We start from the raw sequence: 23,202 nt of genomic DNA, 5'->3' as shown, positions 1-23,202 counted from the left end.
GCTTGCGGCTCTGCAGATATACCCTACTTCTCTGTCGAGATTCCAAGCGACCCTATTGGGTACCAGAAAAGTCACATGAAACACTGCAGACCACTGATTGGTCAGAAGAGATACGCGTCACATGCTTGGAGCATCTTGCAGTGCTTTTATTTCCTGAATCTCAGCCATCACAACACGGCTAATAGTACGTTAGCTCCCACCGGAGACCCGAGTGGATTACCGACGCCGTCGCTCCTCAGGGAACGAGGCATAATGATTTTACTGCAACGAAATGTTATAATAAAAGCCCTTCGTTCTATACACTTGTCTGATTGAAAACTTTATTAACAGACCGCAGAATGGGTACAACTCGGCACGCTCTGAGCAAAGAAAGGAACTTGGATATTAATTGAGTAACGCTTGCCTTGATATGGTCCGGTAAATACGAACGTGTAACTATACTAACGTTAATGCCACAAATCGAATGCCTTTGTAATCATAAGTAGTAACGTTATAATAATAAGAAGAAGAAAGGGTCGGGGGGGTACCGACACAAAGTGAACGGCGCACGACCAGAGGGGAGATTTCGAATCCGTGTTTCACTTTTAATAACGAATGCGTGCATGCCGAATCCCAAACAATATTCATGCTGCAAAGTCATCCTCTAAAGATAGACATTTAGACTAGAGGCAGGCTATATGCTATATAAAGAGTAGACTACAAAAAAAATGCATTCAAACTTTTTTTTTTGTGTGTGTGTGTGTGTGCGGTAATACCGCTGCGGTAGGAAATATTCTGCAAATGTGTGCGGTAAGGAAAACATCAATACCGCGGCAGCTCTAGCTGGGCGATATGGCCTCTAAATGATATCGCGATATTTTTTGGCCATATCACGATACACGATATATATCGCAATATTTTGACATTTCCTCTAAAGCACTTAAAAATGCTTGATTTAACCCTTTGATGCATACAGTCATGCCAATATGATGATTATAATAAGTCCCTGCAAAATATGTTTCCATTATTAAACCATGAAGATGCTTTAAAAAATAATTAAATGAAAATGTACTAAGAGTACCAACACACTAATAAAAAAATTTATTTACATCTAAGACAATTTATATAAAAATTATTGGGTGCCAAAGACTTTTGCACAGTACTGTGTTTTCTATCCACTTTAGCCAAACACACACACATATATATATATACACACTACTGTGAGAAAATAATAATCACACACAAAGCCTTACAAAGGGATAATGGCTTATAGCAGACTTAATGATTTTAGAATATTTCAGGTATTACATCAATGCCTACTGAGATAACCTAACATCTCGGGTCCAGAGAGAGAGAGAGAGAGAGAGAGAGAGGATGATGAGTATCTTTAAACCTCTGTTGTCAAGCGTCGTCAATATAACCCACCCCCTTTTCTCACTAATGGAACTAGTGTCGTGGAGTCCGCTTTGAGCTAACGCTAGCAGCTAAGAGCTAGCAGCTAAGAGCTAACGCTAGTTAGCTTAGCCTATTATGGTTTAACTTATCAGCTAACGTTAGCCCATTGCATGTCATTGAAGCTCAGCGCTGGTCTGTGTAATGAAATTACAATTGCATATCATTTAAGGTCCGCGCTGGTCTGTCTATAATGAAATGAGAGGAACGATCTGCACTAAAGCAAGTCTCATATCAGCCGCGACATGACAACATATACTCGATGTTCACGATATAGTAATTTACTACATCTCACGTAGAACAAGCCGCGATACATCAAGTATACCAGCGTTTCCGTTAGCCGGTAATTACCGGTATTTGACCGGCAAAATCTGTTGAAGTCCGACATATTTAATCTCTCCGGTCTTAATGTCCGGTGAAAATAATTCCCTGAGTCTAAGCACAATTTGATTATTTGAATTGTATTAAAATAGGCTAAAATTAAATAGCCTATGCGATGAACGAAACAATCATTACATTTGTTTCATCGTTGCTTCACCAAGCAGGTATAATAATGTTGTCAGCAAGAGCTTAGTGCTGGGTTTTGCGAGTGCATGTGTAGCTGCAGAGCCGGAGCAGCAGCGGCCATTACAGCGGCCATTGCAGTACTCCAATTCAGCCATTGGCAATTCAATGTTGGGTGGAGGGCGCTGCTGTGCGGTCCCCAGATAGAGCCAGAAAAGAGCCAATAACAGCTGAATCTGCTGCTCTGCATCGACATACTCTCGCAAATAAGTCGTTGGGAGGTGGAGAGAGAGAGAGTCGTCACGCAAACCCACGATAATGTTGCCGTCTCTCTCTGCCAAATTTCTCAGTTCTTCGCTTGATATAATTAATACAAATGTCCAATATAACGGAATTCGTTAGCTCATAAAAATGTGATTATAACAGACTGCTGTTTATTATTGTCGGGCCCACAGACACCTATTTGATTTAAAGTTGGTAGCAGCACGAGTCTCGGACTTATTTTATTTGGAATATAATGGCTTTATACGCAAAAGTAGCCTAGTTTTAAGTAAAAATATTATAAATCTACATGCCTTGATGATGTCATTCTTTTGTTTTGTTGTCATTCTTTTGCCTATCAATTGTTTTTAAGCTCAATAAACTCTGACCGGAATTTCTCTCATTTGACCGGTAGATTGAAATCTACCGGACACTGAGGCCGGCAACAATTTTTTCTAACGGAAACCCTGGAGTATACTCGATATATCGCCCAGCCCTACCGTAAAGTACGTGTATTTTATTGTGACAAATAATAAACAAACTTGAACATGAACCCTGGTGTTAACACATTCGGGGCCATTGGGATTTGACGGGGCCCACTCTATACGGTCAGCATATCAACACAAACTTTCATTGTGCGTGAGGCTGTTTGTAGAGCTAAATCTATACTTTATATTATTGCTATCTGTCCATTCTCATTGTCAATTGACACTAGTATAAACCGTCCCTTCAATATGCCTTAAATAAATAATTTTTTCATCAATACGTTCCCATTTTATAGCGTTCTGAATATGAACGTTATAGCAGAATGTTCTGGGGTATTTCCTGGAATGCGAGATATAGGGTGCTAAGCTAATAACGTTAAATTGAATGGCATTTCGGCTATAGACAGGGGAGGAAATTAGGCCACTTTACTCGCCAATTGCGAGTATTTTTTACGTTTGGCGAGTAATTCATGAAGAGCACTCGCCAGTCTGGCGAGTACTAGTAATTACAAAACAAAACAAAAAAATCATTCTGCAATCTGCTGATTCGCTCACTGACACAAACCGAACTCTGACTCCCCCCTTGATTCCTCCCATTTGCGCCACATAATAATCAGACCATAACCAATGAACATCATCGTTGTACAGATGCGCTCTAAGCTCCTCCAATGAACACTCGTTTTCTAGAAGATGCCGCCCATCTAGGGGAAGTGGACAGACCACTGCGCGCAGACCGGCTTGACAACGTAGACAAACTTACAAAAACACATGAGTGGATGAAAATAATTGCATGTAGAGTCGTCGCTTTCGGATATCGGTGCGGTCTGACATGGGGGCGAACAACGGCACGCGACGCGTCTCCTTCGAGTCGGATGAGAATGACAAGTCAACCAGCATTAGCCGGCTAGCTACCTAGCATGTAACAAGCTACCATAACGCGCATTCAACATAGTGGACGACTATACTGAGCGGCTTTGCTTAAATGCAGCCGAGTGACATTTTATTATTACCGGGTTTCCCAGCATATCACCACTCGCCCATATGCCCTTCACAACGGTGATGTTGTCATATTTGGCATTCAGAACACACCTGCTGAACCCCTAGCGTTGTCGATTCGGTTCCAATGTATTGTCACAGCACAAGTACAGTACAACCAGAATACATTTGGCATACAACCAGAGTGCAAATGTAACAAGTCAAGTTCAAGTTGTTTTATTTAGCTATTACATTACAGTGAAATGCTTGGTTCTTTCACTGCCCAACCCAGTATTGATTGATTGATTGAAAACTTTATTAACAGATTGCAGAATGGGTACAATACAGTACAGCTCAATACACACAATTGTTAAGGGGATGCAGACCAGAGAAGGACTTTAGTCTTGTTTACATCAGGGTCCCCCATTTCAGTCCTGTTTGCTTAATGCCTTGTCTAGGCTTGGGCGGTATCCTTATTTTCAAACCGGCAAACCTTTATGTTATAATACCCCGGTGCACGGTATTTGACGGTATGACTTTCATTTTCATCCGCGGGGGGGGGGTTACGTGTTACCAAGTAAACAAATCATCGTCAGCTCTCAGAACGGTAGTCCCGCACCGGTAGAAGCCTGCACCGTTTTAGCGTTAGCATCTAGCCTATAGCCATGGCAGACTATTTGATTCCTTAAGGGCTAGAAATTGCCTGGGTTTTGGTCATATGCTCCCGAAATGCTCCCGTTGTTTGGCTACTTCTATGTGCAGTGAAAACTACTCGAATGCTTTATAACCTAGTCATTGATTTAGTTCAGGGTAATCTAAGATTAGCCGCAGAGCTAACGCTACTTAACGTGAGCTAACGCTAGTTATTCAAGCTCAGTAGCTCACAGAGAGAGATAAACAGCTGACAGCGGATAGTACAGGACGGTACAAATACAATAAAAAGGCGGGTGGGGGCTGTTGTGTAAACCTTGTACTCTTTAGTTCACATATAATAATTTAGTTCACATATAATAAGAGATGGATTGCGCCACAACAACACTGCTCTCGTCACAACGCTTTACGGTATTTTCACAGCACTGTCGCAACATTACCGTAAAACGTGAACACCGTTGTGACCCACTCGCTCCACTAGAGCGGTCTCGCCCTCTGCTGGCGCGTGTGTGCACTACACTCAGTGTGTGCACTACACTCAAAACTCCGTTTCACTGTTATAGAAACTGAAGCGCATCTGTGATTTTGACGGTGACGGACGGTATTGAAAATCAATACCGTAGGTATTTCTAAATACCCTGGTATACCTTAATACCGTCATACCGCCCAAGCCTAGCCTTGTCCACTTCCTCCACACTCCAATATGTTATGATGAATTGAAAATGGGGGACCCTGATGTAAACAAGACGAAAGTCTTTCTCTGGTCTGCATCCCCTTAACAATTGTATGTATTGAACTGTACTGTACCCATTCTGCAATCTGTTAATAAACTTTTCAATCAATCAATCCCTTCAACCCTGCTCCTGTCAAACCTGCTCTTTCCATTCCCTCCATCATGTCCCCCCTTTCTGATGAATATTTCCTGCACTTAAGAGTCAGACACACATTCCTAGTAGTTGAGCTGTGATGAATGAAAACTTTATTTAACAGATTGCAGAATGGGTACAGTACAGTACGGCTCAATACATGCAATTGTTAAGGGGATGCAGACCAGAGAAAGACTTTCGTCTAGTTTACATCAGGGTCCCCCATTTTCAATTCATCATTCAGTATAACCTAGACCAGCCCAACCCAGCATCTTTCACTGCCCAGTTCAGCCCAACCCAGTCCAGAATAGTTCCCTCTTTCATGTTAATATGTGATTTAATGATGTAATATTTTGAAGAGTAGAGACAGTGTGATTAATTTACTATGATTGAAAATCAATTTAGACGAAGACGTACAAAGAAGTAATTATCACAATTAGCGATTTTTTTTGTCTGGTAAAAAATCTATTTGGCTGGTAAAAAAAATCAGATACCCGCCAGTTGGCTGGTAAGCCAAAAAGTTAGTTTCCTCCCCTGGCTATAGACAAGCTAGAGCTAAAACTCAAAATGCATATTGTCGGTATCATGGTCCACCATGAATGCATGAATGGGGGGGGGGCCGGGGATGTCGTTTCTGATTATTGATTACCAATAACGGCATTACAGGCCTGTACAAATTGCCCCTTAATTTGGCCGTTGCGAGTTGGAAATATTATTTGGGAGCAACGTTGCGAGTTGTGATTTCAACCCTTCATTCGCATTTCACTCCTAAATTAATCCATACAAATTGGATACATTTTTTAAAAAACATTAGCCTACAACCAACCAAGGCTGTACAGTGCACAGTGTATGTCGTGGTGCTATGAAAGAATCTGTCGGCAATGAATGAACTTACTGCGATCACCGATAGCCTGAGTGAAAAAAAAAGATTTGCGTGTGGAATGAATCTGGGTCACGCTATATACTTGGTACTTGTAGTCTATCGTGCGATTAAAGACCATGTCCCTATCTGCGTAGTCTATACATCCAACACCAAATCCCATAATTCCTAGCAAAACGAAACTGAATGTGGCCTCTTCCTTTCAATATGGACTATTGCATCGCCAAAGAAGCACCTCATTTCAATACATTTAAGACGCAAATTTTGCTCTGCAAGAACAACGGAGTGGATATCAGTCCATCTTATGACAACCACGTCCGATGTGGAGAGATGATAAGATGATGATGATTGACGTGATGATGTTATGATTGATTGACGGGGAGTCGGACACGGACACTTCTAACGTTCAGGTTCAGCCATCGATTTGGTGAGTAGTAGTAGCCCACTATTAGGACGTGAAATACTGTCTACTTAAATTTATAAAATATCAACCTATCTATCTATCTAATAATGAGACAATATGCAAATAAGATAATACTAATAATTGTCACGGTGTCCCCGTATATGAAATGAAAGTGGCTTGCAACTTTACTGCTGGTAAAATCACTGTTTATTTCTCGTTTAGCATAGTATTACATTCCACTTCTATAAACAATCAAAGTCCTACCGTAAGAGCCTCATACGGGTCAATTAAACCTTTTTGATTAGTCTTTCCTTCGAGCTAAGTTGGACTGAACATTTCACTGTCAAAAGCGCAAATGTAAATAAGGTTGCGTCGCAACACGGTTTTCAAAATAAAGGTCACATATACAAATACCTCTCAATTCTTACTAAAAAAAGTCCCGGATATACATAAACATTAATTGGCATAGATCTCTATAAACGGCCCAACACATTGATCACTTTAGGCACACACTGAAACCAGTAACATCACAAATATGAAGCAGGTAATTACCCATACAAATAATAAACCTTTCATGGGGTTATTTACAATAATAATTCATTTGATTTCTAAAGCACTTTTCATTGTGAAACAAATGTATGCAGAGTTTCTTGTCCTCCTGATTAATGCAATGGTGTGTGTGTGTGTTGTGGTGATCTCATTCAAGGAGCACTACACAAGCGCGCACACACACACACAGTTTGTTGTTTTTGTTCTATTAGTGATTTACACACTTTCTCGGTTGGTTCATTATAAAAGATACAAACCTGAAAACAAACGCACTTAAATGTTAAATAAAAGGACCACAGTAATGAGGCAGGAACATATTTTTTTAATAATGGTAAAATTGTTATTTAAAAATGTGCCCCTAAAAAATATTTTTTGCCCCTAAATTTCTCATTTAGGGGCAAGTGTGCCCCTAGTGAAAAAGCTTAGCGTACAGCCCTGCATTAGCCCCAGTAGCCTCATTCGCTGACAGGGTGGATGGCTATGAGAACAAGGCCTAATCGGGCTGTAATTGACGTCAAATCGCTCTTACCTGTGGCCGGTTGGACTGCAAAAAGGATTTCCCAGTTATCGATCGCCATCTGGTAGATCCATATGTCCATTGGCTGATGATATATTCCATTACTGCATACTGAATTCAGCGTCCCAAAAACTATTCCAGGCCATCGGCTACACGCATAGCTTTAGGCTAACAACAGTCTATTCATAATAATAATAAAAAAACACCGGTCTGTAACAGGGAACACTGCATTATCGAGACAGCGCCCCTACGAGGATCTGGCCGGTAATGCACTTTTCCGAATTCCAAGAATATGGTAAATCTGCAGTGCCGCTCGGTGACATTGAGTAGGATATTAAAATGGAATAAAAGCCAAAACAACCTTGCCACGTATATATACGTGGTTGGCCCCGAATGTGTTGAGGTGAAGTGATGGAGACGTGGTGGTTAACTCTCTCGTACCCGCCGGTCCTCCCAGATCTGTGCCGTGCTGGCGGCCGTCACCGAGGTGATCCGCTCTCAGGGAGGGAAGGAGACGGAGACGGAGTACTTTGCCGCTCTGGTGAGTTCCAGCTCGTTTGCTTTGGCTTATTCAACCAGTTTGTGTTGTGATTTTTGGTGTTGTGTTTCTAAAAGTCTTGTGTGAACCCTGCTCTTCTCAGATGACCACACTGGAGGCGGTGGATTCAGGAGAGTCGCAGGCCGCCGTCGCCTATCTTCTGAACCTGGTCATGAAACGGTTAGTCTTTTCATGGCTTCATGGCGTTGGGACGGGTTTTTGACATAACCCTCAAAATCTGCAGCGGTTCGTTATAAAGCTTTGTAGCTATTATAGGTAAAGATTTTCCGAGAGTAAATACTTGATATCTTAGTCATAACCATAGTTGCAAGACGTTATAATGAAAGGTCTCGTTATTTTGCATTGTTTCTACATAAGCAAGTACAAGTTAAATTCCTTAGCGACCCGTGTTACCAACAGACTGCACAGCGCGCACATTCGATACCATTTTCGATACCACAGGGAAAAGATTTTAATCTTAAAATGTAAATGTCTTTATTACATTTTTTTATTTAGCTTTTGTTGCTGGTCGATTCTCCTCACCTTCTCTCTGGTATTATAAGAGAAGAGAAATATAACACTTTTAAAACCCTTAGTTTTAGGACTGGGCGATATGGCCTAAAAATTAAATCTCAGATTATTTAAAAAGAAAAACTCCGATTTACGATTTTAATCGATTTTTTTCTCTCTTGAAAACTAGAAATCATTAAAATAACCTTTGTTTTTATTTGACAAAAAAAAAATCAAACCAAGATGAATTTCCCTATTGGGATTGAAGTGCAAACCTAACTTTCACCAATCTTCATTTAAAAAAAATTAAAAATAATAATAATATATATATAAAAGGTTACTCTTGATCAAACAAAGATGAATGTCCCTATTGGGATTAATAGTGCAATAACTTGCTTTTTCACCAAACTTCACTTAAAACAAATAAAAGGTGCCTCTTGATCATCAAATGAGAATGAATTTCACCAAACATCACTTTTTGTAAAATAAAAGGTGACTTTTAATCAATAGTGCAGAAAGTATCGATATTGCGGGAAATTAGTATTGAAACTGTTTTAAATATTCAGAATCGATATGTATAGAAAAATCGAAATTATTTTGACAACACTGGACCAATGTGACTCACAAACTCACAACAGTAGTACACAACTACACATGCAGACGCACAACATTTTATCTGCTTCGATTAACTGATAATCAAAACCCAGCTTAAGCCGTTAAACCCCTGCCAATACGCACACACAGTCAAACTGCAAAGGTTTTTACCAAACAACATACACTCCCGGCATTCATAACTTGGACAATTATATTATTATTAACACTTTCTTTGCCAGGCTTATGTACATCCTTATACCATCCTCTGCCAGCTCTATTTGTCTATGGAGAAGTTCCCCTTCTTTGCAGGGCTATAACATTTTAAATTGTATTGCTAAATTTACATTACTATGGCCCATTCAACGTCAATTATCTATCGTTCAGGATGTAGGAACGTTATACTTTTTCATTCACATATTCATACTAAAATACGGTCTAAACAGTATAAATATGTTTTTATCGTTTTCTGCAGCATTCTGCAGAACGTGATTTATAGCCCTAAATGCATTATATTGATGATCAAATACAGTTTGATAGCGATCGGCGCGAGATAAAAAATGTCAAATGGACGTGCTTCTTGAAGTTACTACTTATCATCTGATGTTGATCTGATGTTGACCGGATGGGGGGGGGGGGGGGTCGTTTATAATTCCGTGGCCAACGTTAGATGATTCATCTAGTGTGGGTGATATGATCATTAGAGCAGTTTGTATCCAACACGGTAAAAAAAAACGCTGAAACTTACCCCAGTCTCCTCGGGCCATTGGGGCGATGAGCGTGGAGCAAAAATATTCCTATTATGGGATGTTGAAATATGCGATCCATCTCCAGGTTGTATAATAGTATATACGTCCAAATCATGTTGTTTATCGAGTTATTGGTAACGGATCGCTATCCATTGTGTCTAGCTCGAGTCCCGGGACCTATAGCGAGTGATCGGACCGAATTTGGATGAGCACCAGGTTCCGTTTCCGGTTTGGGCGATCCGCCGATCGGCCACCAGATGGCGCTCTTGAACCGTTGGAGAGTTGAGAGGGGATCAACAGTAGATCTCAAGTTTCCGCGGGAGAAATGATTGCGATCACAGATTTTTGAAATATTGATCTCAATGACGTGTTACGGCGTCATTGGCAGAATTAGCATGGCGGGGAATGACGAGTTAAGGCGTCCTTGGCGATTAAAGTGTTAACGTCCCTCATTAGAAGAAAAGATATCCGGACCCTCATACGTTCATCTTCCATACGATTAACCATAACATAACTGACTTACACAAACAACGTGTTCCTGGGTCCACATTCACGCACAAATCCGTACTCTCAAAACTTTAGAAAAACGTTTCGATACCCGAATCCACAATCATCCGATGTCTGGAAGTTGACCCATGGTCCATTCGACCTTAATAAATGGACGGCCACCGGTCCATAACCGCATTCTATAGAAGAATAAGTCTTTATTTGTCGTGCAGATGAACACGCATGCGAGATGGAAGACCGACAGGAACACGAGCGTTGTGTCATCCTGCTCTGCCGAGCTCTGACTGAGAGGGAAAGACAGCCCTGCCCCCCTCTGCTGGCGCGTGCTGTGCACTACAACCAACCAGCCGTCCCTGTTAAAACTCAGTGTCAGTGTAATATAAAGAAACACATCTGTGATTTGGCGCACAGTCTGTGACGTGACGGTATTGAAAATCATACCGACGGGATTTCGAAATACCCTGGTATACCGTAATACCGTCATACCGCCCAAGCCTAATCTATTAGGAGTGTGGATATTTCTCGATTCTAAGATGCATTGCGATGCGGACAGGGACGATTCTGCATCGATGCAGGAACATAATCGATTATTCAAAAAAAATTTAAATAAATGTACACTCTTGCTAGCTTTTATGTTTTTACAATGTAGTGCTTTGGGATTTGCTCCACAACTATAAAGCGCCCTACAAATCAAATATATTATTATTATTATTATTATTATTATTATTATTATTATTATTATTATTATTATTATTATTATTATTATTATTATTATTATTATTATTATTATTAGTAAAGCTAGTGCTCTGGTCATGCATCCACTCAACTCATAGAAAATACAGCATCAGGCTATTCTAAAAGTATTGATACTGATACTAATAAAAAAAGAGTATTGAACCGTTTTTAACAGCTGGGTATCGAGATACCTTTCTAGTATCTATCATGCAACACTAGTAAAGACATTTATTTTGACATTCTGATTTAAGAACTTTCTAAATAAAAGTAAATTTATCTGACTGCTTGTATTAATTGATGAAAAAGTAGCCATGTGCAGTAATATAGATTATAAAATTGAGGATGTAATTATCGATATAACGATAACGATAAATATTGCGATATATTTTAATAATCGATATCGGGGGGGGGGGGGGGGGATTTTTTCTTTTTTTTTGGACCTGCTACAGGGCAGTTTTAAAACCAGAGACAGTGGACAGACTTGTCTTTCTTGCCTGCAACTTAAAGTAATGGCTTTGCTTGTCCAAATGACAATACTGACCAAATTGAGATTTATTTTTCTCTTGTCCATTTATTTTGTTTGCTTTCTAATTTAAAATACAGTTTGAGACCGTCTGTACACAGTAGGCTATGTGTGCTAGCAGAGCTAGATTCCAGTCACGAGTCACGGTGCACATGTGCGGTGGTTTGTCCACCAAAAAAGCACCAAAAGATAGAAAAGAAACTAGCAGAGCCAGAACTGTTCAACTCCCCTGGAGCCACAGCCAGCAGAGAAGCCGGTTTACTTTCGTTTTTAAACCAGCTGCAGCCTGAGAACTGGAGTGTGAGGGGATGTAACACTAAAGATGGCGGCAACGACAAAGAATTGCTGCAAAATAAACATACATCTGTTTATAAAAAAAAAAAAAAAAAAAAAAAATTGTACTTATAACAATTTCGATAATTATCGATATCGAATGATATGATAACATTATCATATCGTTATCGCGATATGATTTTTTGCCATATCGCCCAGCCCTAGATGTAATATATTATTGAGATGCATCGTCGAATCGAATCGTGGACAGCTGAATCGTAATCTAATCGTGAGGCCAGTGAAGATTCACAGCTCTAGTATCTATTAGGGGTGTAACGATGCGACCTCGCAACGATTAATTTCGATTATGATTATTCAGGCAACGCTTCAATGCATCATGAAATCTCTTCATTTGACCACGATTCGATTAGATACATTTTTGATAAATTTTCTATCGGTTAATTCTATCAGTTAAAATGTTGAATACACAAATGTGGCTGGGGGAACTGATTCACTCAGCATGAATGGACTATAGGGCAATAAAAACAATACAATTTTTTTTTTAATTATATAAAAAAAAAAATATATATATATATAACAATTTCTCGATTAGAATCTATTCTAACATTTTCAAATCGATGCAGTTGAATCGTCACATTAGAATCGATCCATTTTGATTAATCGATGCATCGTTACACCCCTAGTATATGTAATGCATACAAAGCTTGTCAATGGAGACAAGTTATCATGTGTAATATGCATTTCCTGCAGGGTTCCACCTCCAGTGCTCATCTCCAAGTTCTCTGACACGTCCAAGGCTCTGATGGACGTCATGACACAACAAGCCAATTCGGATGCGACCGGTGCTCTCCGATGGGTGAGTGGTTTTGTCTGACTGACTGATTGTCCTGGACTGGAATGTTGCACTAATCCCCCCCACAGCTAGATGTGCAGGGAACAAACTTAACTTTTTGACTTACCAGCCATTTGGCTGGTAGATTTTAAAAACTACCAGCCATCCAGATGTTTTACCAGCCAAAAATTATAAATAGCTTTTTAGTATATCGCCATGTGTTATTATTACTATATAATACTCTCGTATGCTATTTTCAATTAATATCATAAACAACATAAGGAATATTAGCATAATTTTGAGTGGACTGAAGGAATGAGTCAGCGTTAATAGTTTTAAATGCAAATAATTTATTGCGAATTTATTTACAATATGGAAGCAAAAGAATTAAAGAACATATTAAAACAACTTCAAACAAGATAAACAAATCCATACTTGCCACCTACAAGGCAACAAGGGATGTTAGCGGAGTCTGTAATGCATCCAGCCTTGTATGGAATAATAATATAATAATAGATAATAATAATAATACCGTCCACCCCTAATATAATATAATAATAATCTGGTCAGCAGCCTCCACTGATGTAGCGTGATTCAAACCCCCTCAATGTGCAGTTTCTAGTTAATCAGTTAGTCAGTTACGCAGCCTCCACTGATGTACAGTGACGAGTGAATCTGGTAGTTGGTTTATGACGTTACGAGTTAATCAGTCAGCAGCATCCACTGATGTTATGACGTTACAAACGCGAAATAACATTATACATTATGCTCCGCGAAATAAAGAGAGCTTATTATTAATCAGTCAGCAGCAGCCTCCACTGATGTTATGACGTTACAAACGCGAAATCACATTATGCTCCGCGAAATAAAGAGAGCTTATTATTAATCAGTCAGCAGCAGCCTCCACTGATGTTATGACGTTACAAACGCGAAATCACATTATGCTCCGCGAAATAAAGAGAGCTTATTATTAATCAGTCAGCAGCAGCCTCCACTGATGTTATGACGTTACAAACACGAAATCACATTATGCTCCGCGAAATAAAGAGAGCTTATTATTAATCAGTCAGCAGCCTCCACTGATGTTATGACGTTACAAACGCGAAATAACCAGGGTACAAAATATGCCTCCACATATTTGGTCAAATCAAATGCAAAATTAAATATCAGAGCACAATCAAAAACACGATTGCAGGTTTTTTTGTAGGCTAAAGAACGGATGAAGACAGACCTCGTGTGCGTCTCATGTTACAAACTTGATCTCGTGAGCAGAGCGCATCTCATTTACATTTAAAGGTTCATTGTTTGTAAACATTAGAACGGACACGTGAGAAGTGACACACACACACACACACACAGTTTCACTTTCGTTTCAACTCACCACGCCTGCATCCAATAGGGGCCAGCTGCAGCCCCGGAGATTGTTCCAGATTGGGCAACTTTCGCCCGCTCCCACAACATTTCTCTGTAGCTGGAGGCTACTCATATCATATTAATGCCGACGCATGCAGTGGATTTTGTTGGCCGCCAGATGGCGCCCAGGCCTTAATTTATGACGGCCAAACATTAAATCTACCAGCCTGTGGCGGTGGGCGTGTGACTATTTTGTACCCTGTAGATGTGGGTACATTCTGTCTGTGGTTAGTGAGTTTGTCCTCTCTGAGCCATTTTGACGGGTAACAACCATCGACAAAAGTTATATTTAATCAGTTTGACTGTTAAGAAAACTATGACGTTGTTGGTGGTCAATTTTTTCCCCAATGTAATGTTTTCTCTCCAGATCCTGATTGTAGACAGCTGTCACCCAAAACACCACTATTTCTTTTTTTGATCTACTTTTTCTCCCATTTTCAATTTTTCTCCCATCCCAATTTCGTATCGTCCAATTCTACCCTCCCCTGTCTCGAACGCTGTTAGGCCATGCCTCCCACAAGCCGGCTGCAATGTGGACTAAGCCTTACATCACGTGTCCCCTCCGGTACTCGAGGAAGCAGCAGTCGCATCTTTTCACCTGCACAGCGCGATCTCTCAGCGTCGGGGGTCTGCGTTTGGAGGGCACGCCGCCCCCGTCGCTTCCTGATTCTGCTGCGCAGGCGCACCAACCGACCTGTAGGAGTCGCTGTCCACAACGTCCGATCCCCACCCATCAGCTTCCCACCCCCTAATACTGCAAATTGTATTAGTATGAACGACCAGCCAAGCTGATAGCAATGCGGAGAGCTGGGCTCGAACCCAGCGTCTCCTGCATTGGTGGTGAGCGCCTTGCCCACTGCACCACCTAGCCGCCAAACACCACTATTTCTTAGTGATCGAACCGATATGGGTTTTCAATGGCCGATACTGATATTCAGAGAGCAGGACAGTCAATGGCCGATATAATGATATATTCTTTTTGTATCTGATAAAATACAACAATTTGATAATGACAAATGAGACACAAAATAGCCAAACAAAGTTCAGTAATGTTAGCTATATTAACTAGTTAGCTTAGCTGGTTGATGACTAGGTTTGAACTTGCTAACATAAACATACATAGAGTTAGCTTACATTTAGCCTGACAAAATATTGCTTTGGATATAAAATATAGTCTTTTCCCCTTCAAAATAACGGAACTGTGGAGCCCGATTTACCCCCTTTCCGAGTAGCATGCTAGCATGAAGTGATTGGTATCAATGGATTCCTTGTGATCCCTAGTTTCATATACCATCCCCCTGAGCCTGCTACAGCTTGCAAAATATGGTAATGTTGGCAGGCCAATATCTTATTATTGCCTATGTCCTGCTCAACAAATAATAAAGTGTATGTGTTATTGCTTGTGTCCAGATCCTGTCCTGCCTGGCCACTCTGTTGAGGAAGCAGGACACGTCTGTGTGGACGTACCCGTCCACGGTCCAAGTGTACCACGGCCTGCTCAGCTTCACGGTCCACACCAAGCCCAAGGTCCGTCTTCACCTGCCTCTCACACTGCTATAATACACACGCTGATGTTTTGAGAATGAAGGTTCTTTGTCTGTACGACACAGCTGTTCAGCAGTTCAGTGTCACTGTGTTTTAATTTTTTTTGCTAGTGAGGTTGTGAAATTGCTATAAAACCTTGCTATTAAAAAGGTCTTAAAGAGTCTTAAATTGAACTGGTTGAAACCTGCATATGCTCTACATTTCTATCCGCTGCTCTCAGGTGCGCAAGGCGGCTCAGCAGGGCGTGTGTGCCATCCTCAGAGGGAGTGACCTCCTGTTTGTAGACGGCCCCCCCACCCATCACCCGGCTGCTGCGACAACCGCCAAATTCTGCATCAAAGAGCTGGAGCAGGCCGGGGGTAAGAGAGCCTCCTCATAGACGTTAGAGATGTTCCGATACCATTTTTCCCTTTCCGATCCGATTCCGATACCTAAGCTTTGGGTATCGGCCGATACCGATATTTATCCGATACCAGTGCATAAAAAAAAAAAAAAAAAAATGATATAAATTATATATATATATATATATATATTTTTTCAGATACTGTTATACTGTTTTTTAGTAATAACTAGAACGTATGGTATTTATTCAACAACAGGTGATTGTATAGATTTGTATTAGTATCATTAATCAATGAGTATGGGCTGCAGCACTGCAGATATACCCTACTCCAATGATCCACACGGACATTAAACGGTGTTGCACTCGCTACTAAGTGGCTCTGCAGATATACCCTATTCAGTCTGTAAGCTAGAGGCAGATAGAACGTTCATGTTGTGATTTTTGATGCAAAATAAATATTCAACATTCTCTTTTGAAACTCCGCCTCAGACTCTTATCCTTTGGCACTTGCTGTACTTTGCTTGCAGGTCTGCAGCCATTATTGCTGGATTATGAGTAGCACCAACTTTAGACACGGTAACGTTATCAAGCTAAGCTAACTGACCTAGCTCGTCTTCCCGCATTGACATTTGATAATGTTAGTAATAGTCAGCTAACGCTAGTCCGTAGCTACTTAACTTAAATACAATTCACCGTGGGTGCATTATTGTTGATAGACGGTCACGGACAGTGTTAGGTCCTGGAGAAAGGACAGGCGATCATCTGATTTGATGTAACGTTAAAGCGGATGTTGTTCCAACTAGCTATCTTTCCAGCTAATGCTATCATAACACCAGCCAAACACATCCCGATTCCCGTCCGAGCTCCCCGTCACACCGCACTGTCGGGGACAATGGAATTTAAGAAAGTGTATCTGCTGTTAAAATGACACAGCATCACACTTTAAAACATGTTCATTTTATAATCCTCACTCTCCGCAGGACTCGGCAGGAGATAAATTACATCATGGGATCGGAGGCTAGAATTTACGTGTACTCGCCGATACCGATACCAGCATTTTAGGCAGTATCGGCGGCATTTCCGATACTGGTATCGGTATCGGAACAACTCTAATAGACGTGTCCTTGTAGAGATTCACTTAACGGCCTGCAGGAGCCCCCTGTGAGCCTCTGAGTGTCAGTGTCGTCTGTGTGGATGTAGCACGGCCTGTAATGGTGAGGTTTCCTTGTGTAACTTGAGTAAAACTGAGGGGATGTGAGCTACTAACCTTCGTACTGTCTTTTACTATTATGCACTTTGCTACTAAGGAATCCACCATGTCTATATTACCGTAATTTTCGGACTATAAGGCGCACCTGAATATAAGCCGCAGCAGCTCAATTGAATGATGTGCACATATATAAGCTGCAGGTGTTTCAATGTTTAATTACCATATGTAAGGGTTCGTGCACAGAGGGGATTGTCTGGAAAGAGATGGCTGTTTGAGCTCCCATTTATTAACATTTTTGTTTAAACAGTAACGGTAGCTAGGTACTAACGTTAGCTCACAGAACGATAGCCACGTTAGTTAGCCAGCGCCAGCCAGGTACTAACGTTGGCTCACAGAACGATAGCCACGTTAGTTAGCCAGCGCCAGCCAGGTACTAACTCTAGCTCACAGAATAATAATAATAATAATAACTTCGTTTTATATAGCGCCTTTCATAAGATCCAAGGTCGCTTTACATAGGGGGGGGTGGGGGGAGATGACAAATTAACAAACATAGTGGACAGCAGGCCACGTGAGCGGATCGGCGCGGCCGAGAAATCCGCTCTTCGCTCTTTAAAGCTTGGTCCGCTAATCGCTCATGTTGACCCCGCCCCCAAGTCGCTCTCCGCTCGCTCCCCGCTCACCTTGAATCGAGCGCTCCCCGCGCCAGATCGCTCGGCAGTTTTTTTTTTTTTTTTTTTGGAGCATGGTGTAAATTAGCTCAAACTACAACAGTCTACACCCCCTGGGCCCCTTAACAATTGTTTGTATTGAGCCGCATTGTAATTGTACCCATTCTGCAATGTTAAATAACGTTGTTTATCCATTCACTAGCTCTACTAAGCGATGATAGGCTAGCCGAGCCACAATGCTATGGTCGCTGCCATTAACGTTAGCATGTAAGCTAACGTCAACAACAATGGCGTCGATACTTTTTCTAGGAGTGAGTGAAGGAGGAGGAGTGAAGCCTGAACATGATATCACAGGTTCACCCTTCTCATTGGTTGAAAATGGCCTTCATGTTTGTACATCGCCATCTGTTGCTTTGGCATTGTACTGCATGTATATTATTACATCAGTGTTAAACCACTGTGAGCGGCCTGGAGTGGATTGGAGCGGAGGAGAACTCTCGCTCCGGACGTCGCGCCGACTCATTTTAAAACCCACTCCTCGCTCACGTCAAAACCGGCCGCTCCGCGCCCCGCGCCGCTCACGCTCCGATCCGCTCACATGCACTGGTGGACAGACACATACATATACATATAGAGTGAGAAATTAGGGGTTAAAGGTCATGTTGAAAAGGTGGGTTTTGAGCAGTTTTTTAAATGAGTCCAGAGTTGGGGCGGTGCGGAGTTCTGCGTGGAGGGAGTTCCAGAGGGTGCAAGCTGCCACACTGAAAGCTCTGTCCCCGAACGTCCGCAATCTGGTTCTGGGATGGAGAGCTGACCAGTGTCCGTGGATCGCAGGGACTGAGTGTAGGGGTGGAGGAGGTCAGTGAGGTACTGAGGTGCCAGAGCGTGAAGGGATTTGTAGGTGAGCAGGAGGGTTTTGTAGGTGATGCAGGATTTGATGGGGAGCCAGTGGAGGTGGATGAGGGTGGAGGTGATGTGCTGCCAGGGTTTGGTGCGGGTTAGAACCCTGGCAGCTGAATTTTGAACGTGCTGGAGCCTGTCCAGTACGTTAGTTAGCCAGCGCCAGCCAGGTACTAACGTTAGCTCACAGAACGATAGCCACGTTAGTTAGCCAGCGCCAGCCAGGTACTAACGCTAGCTCGCAGAACGATAGCCACGTTAGTTAGCCAGCGCCAGCCAGGTACTAACGTTAGCTCACAGAACGATAGCTAGTTAGCCAGCACCTGCGAAATCGAATGCCAAACTGATGATATCAGACATTGATATCAGTAGCTAGATAACATTAGACAACGCCTCATGCATTAATAAACTAAAGTGAATAGTTCGTTGACTGGGTAATTTTGTTTAATGCTTCAGTTATGTTGAAAGAGGAGCTCTGAGCTGCTCATACACTAGACCAGGGGTAGGCAACCCTAGGCACGCATAGGCACAGGGGGCAGCATAAAAAAAAATGAAAATTATAATTTTTTTGCTTTGAAATATTATAGTGAAATATTTTGCACTGTTGTCGCATTTATCTTGTTGAAATCCTCCCACAGGTTCTTTTTACTACCACATATTTAATTGAGACCCTTTATCTGTTTATTATTTCAATTTAGCTGGAAATACATTGCTACATCATTCAGTAACATTTGCAGAGCCTTATAACAAAAACATTATTACGGTCACCATTGTGACCAGTGGGATTAATCAACAAATTGTATTATTTATTTTTCTATTTCATTGAACATTGCACATGTTAAAAGCAATTTTTTTTCTCAATGTGACTATTACCAAGTCAACTTGTGTTCTTAAAACAATGACAATAAACATAGTTTTATTAGGTTGAAATAATGTGGTTGTGTACTTATTTTTCTGTTAACTTATTATGGATTGAAAACTGAAAACCTTAATGCACAGTAACTGAACTCAATATTTTTAAGTTCTGGTAACTTATTATTATATTTTTTTTTACAGTGTAGTCTTGCGATCAATCAAAACTTATTTACACGATATACCTCACATTCACCCTCCATTCACATCCTGGTGTTCTCCTGGTGTTCTCCATTAGGCCTGTAGGTGGAGCTATGACAGCACACGTACAGTACACACACCAATGGTGTGTGATGTGTCCAAAAATGAATGGGCAAATGTGAGTGAAATGGTCGCACTGTATGCAGCTGTTTGTCTGCATTGCATTCCCCCCCCCCCAACTCAGATTTAGGGTTGATACAACCATCATAATAATATTGTTAATAATAACAATAACAATAATGATGTAATAATGTAAAAATTATCATTAAAAAGACCTGATTATGAGAAGAAGAAAAAAATACGATGCATGGAATATTGTTGAGGCACACTAGTTACAACTATATTTCAAACAGGCACTCCATGTCAAAAAGGTTGCTGACCCCTGCACTAGACTCTTGCCGTAATGGTTTGTTGACATGGGTCTGTGAGGAGGAGGGGCAAGGCGTGCACTGCTGCAGCAGATTTCGGAGTCTGATCTGACGGTCACAGAGCTGAGGGAGCGCGCCCAGTTAGCTGTAAAAATCCATAGATTAGCCGCACCGTTATATAAGCCGCAGGGTCGAAAAATGGGGGGGGAAGCCGCGGCTTATAGTCCGAAAATTACGGTACTACCTACTATGCTTAGTATACCTACTATACTGCTATTCACTCGAGACTAGCACTCAAGTTCGACACTGATTGACGAACAATCTTACTGACCCTTAGCTGCCAGAGTTGTATCCTTCCTGCTGACTTGTTGTACAGAACTTGTAAGTCACTTTGGATAAAAGCATCAGCTAAATGACTAAATGTTTACAGGTAGTGCAGGTATAGTACCGGGGCGTGGTGCTTGGTTTTGGATCTGTCTTGAATGTCTATTATAATTTTAGTTTTGTTTTTTGTTCAGGCAATAAAGAGGACACCACCACGCTGCACCTGCTGGGCCTCCTGAAGGAGGTGATAATGACATTCCCACAGGGGGGCGTCAAGTCGTGCTGCGAGACTCTGCTACGAGTGATGACCCTCAGCCACGTGGTAGGAGCACGGACCAAAACACACACACTAGATTTGAAAACACTTGCTCTGTCCAAATTCTCAGTATTTTTAGGCTGTGTTGGTGGAGTAATAATGTATCGAGGAGTCAGGAACACTTGTACACTAGAGCTGTCCCTAAAGCCTGTATTTAGGATTCGAAATTCGGCAGGGTTTTTCGAACGGACCTTAGAACAATCGTTTTTAATCATGCAAAAAAGAGAGAGAGAGAGAGAGAGACTCACTCACTCACACTAACCCTCACTGTAGGAGAAATAAACCTCTCGGGGATCAGCTTGGTTGACATTAGTAGCTAACGTTAGTTTAGGTCATCGAACTGTCGCGTGTGCTCCTAAATAATTGTTCCGGTTTAGTACTGTCGAGTCTTGACTTTAGACACATAGCGCACATTTACGCATATAATGTATAACATAAATTATGCACATATTGCTGCGGTCAAAAATGGTTAGTAAAAGTAGTAGTACCTACTTCAATAACGTTTGGATGGTAATCCATTTTGTGAATACATTTGTTGAAACAACATCTTTGTTGGCAGACGGCTCCTACTATCTTAACATTGGCAAGCTAAACATGTATAGCGCGACGTTAAGTAACTTGTGTTCCACTGGGAAAGTCCAGCATCACTGCATGCAATTAATCCAAAAGTCCATTCAGAAACGTTGTGTTATGAAATAACCTATAAGACGTGTGAGTGAGTGAGTCTCTCTTTCTTTTCTTTTTGCATGATTGATTCATTTCCTGATAATGTATGACTGTGACCCCTCCTCACCTGGACTCGTTGACTGTGTTCTGTGTTCGTGCGTGACTTTCAAATTATTGTAAACACAACATAGTACTGTGATATTCTGATATATATTTTTCTTGTAAAATAAATGAGAAATTGAAGAGAGAGAAAAAGCGGAGGTTCGAACCCATTAATTAAGATTTGAGTGCCAACGTAACAACGAAGGTCCGAACCTTCAAACGTTTTGGCTCAGCCCTATTGTACACAGTCTTCACCTGCTCAATAAAGAGGTGTGTACAGTATCTAGCTTCTGATGGCACTATGTGTTTGTGTGTACAGTAGCTAGCTGCTGATAGCACTGTTGTGTGTACTGTAGCTAGCTGCTGATATCACTATGTGTTTGTGTGTACAGTATCTAGCTGCTGATAGCACTGTTGTGTGTACTGTAGCTAGCTGCTGATAGCACTGTTTGTGTGTACAGTAGCTAGCTGCTGATATCACTATGTGTTTGTGTGTACAGTAGCTAGCTGCTGATATCACTGTTTGTGTATACAGTAGCTAGCTGCTGATAGCACTGTTGTGTGTACTGTAGCTAGCTGCTGATAGCACTATGTGTTTGTGTGTACAGTAGCTAGCTGCTGATAGCACTGTTGTGTGTACTGTAGCTAGCTGCTGATAGCACTATGTGTTTGTGTGTACAGTAGCTAGCTGCTGATGGCACTACGTGTTTGTTTTGCTGATAGAAAGTGTTGTACAATACTGTGCAGTTTGTGTGGATAGCATTTACTCTTAGAAATGTGTATTCACTGACACATTTTACACACAGGAACAATCTCTAATATGTAGTGTGTGTGTGTGTGTGTCTAGCTGGTGACAGCCAATGCCATGCAGGCCTTCCACAAGCTCTTCAGTGGGAAGCCCAGCGCTTCCACCCTGCCCCCTGATCTCAACGCACAGATCATCACGGTGAGTCAATGCAAAATGCATCAAAGGGAATAAAGCAAAACATGGTTATCCGCATGGTTATCATCTCCAGGCTTTAGTGACCAGGCGGTGGTGCTGAGGTACTACTGGTTGCTTTACTCTTATTGGAGTTGATTTAACTTTAATATAAACTGACTGGAGATGTTTTACATGGAAGTGATGTAATTTCACCCAGAGGTCCATTATATATATATAAGTTCATGACGAGGACCCTCCTACAAATGTGTCACTAACTTCCTTGAACCCAGCATTGTTGTGTTTTCTGTCTCTCAGGCGCTGTATGACTACCTGCCCAGTGAGAACGATCTGCAGCCTCTGTTGGCCTGGCTGGCTGTTATGGAGAAAGCCCATATTCACCTGGCCAGGTAGGTAATACACTGCCCTTTAGTGTAGCTCACTGGGTGTCGTCTCCAGCCCTAACAGGATAGTCCAGCCCTATAGGATAGTCCAGCCCTAACAGTAATCT

General features: G+C 41.5%; 1 protein-coding gene across 1 annotated transcript in view; it reads left to right on the top strand.

The window, feature by feature from the left end:
* rrp12 (ribosomal RNA processing 12 homolog) overlaps window positions 1-23,202 on the top strand; it is a 60,753-nt gene that overhangs the window by 6,664 nt on the left and 30,887 nt on the right. Inside the window, exons 3-10 of the mRNA XM_084322207.1 lie at window positions 7,980-8,063; window positions 8,164-8,240; window positions 12,720-12,825; window positions 15,625-15,741; window positions 15,980-16,118; window positions 20,883-21,010; window positions 22,620-22,718; window positions 23,010-23,101. Coding sequence (XP_084178333.1) covers window positions 7,980-8,063; window positions 8,164-8,240; window positions 12,720-12,825; window positions 15,625-15,741; window positions 15,980-16,118; window positions 20,883-21,010; window positions 22,620-22,718; window positions 23,010-23,101 — 842 coding nt within the window. The remainder of the gene's footprint in view (window positions 1-7,979; window positions 8,064-8,163; window positions 8,241-12,719; window positions 12,826-15,624; window positions 15,742-15,979; window positions 16,119-20,882; window positions 21,011-22,619; window positions 22,719-23,009; window positions 23,102-23,202) is intronic.

Source organism: Notolepis coatsorum (assembly GCF_963971535.1).
Source record: "Notolepis coatsorum genome assembly, chromosome: 9".
NCBI classification, from domain to species: domain Eukaryota; kingdom Metazoa; phylum Chordata; class Actinopteri; order Aulopiformes; family Paralepididae; genus Notolepis; species Notolepis coatsorum.
The sequence above is the reverse complement of the archived record's forward strand: the minus strand, read 5'-3'. Positions and strand labels throughout refer to the sequence as shown.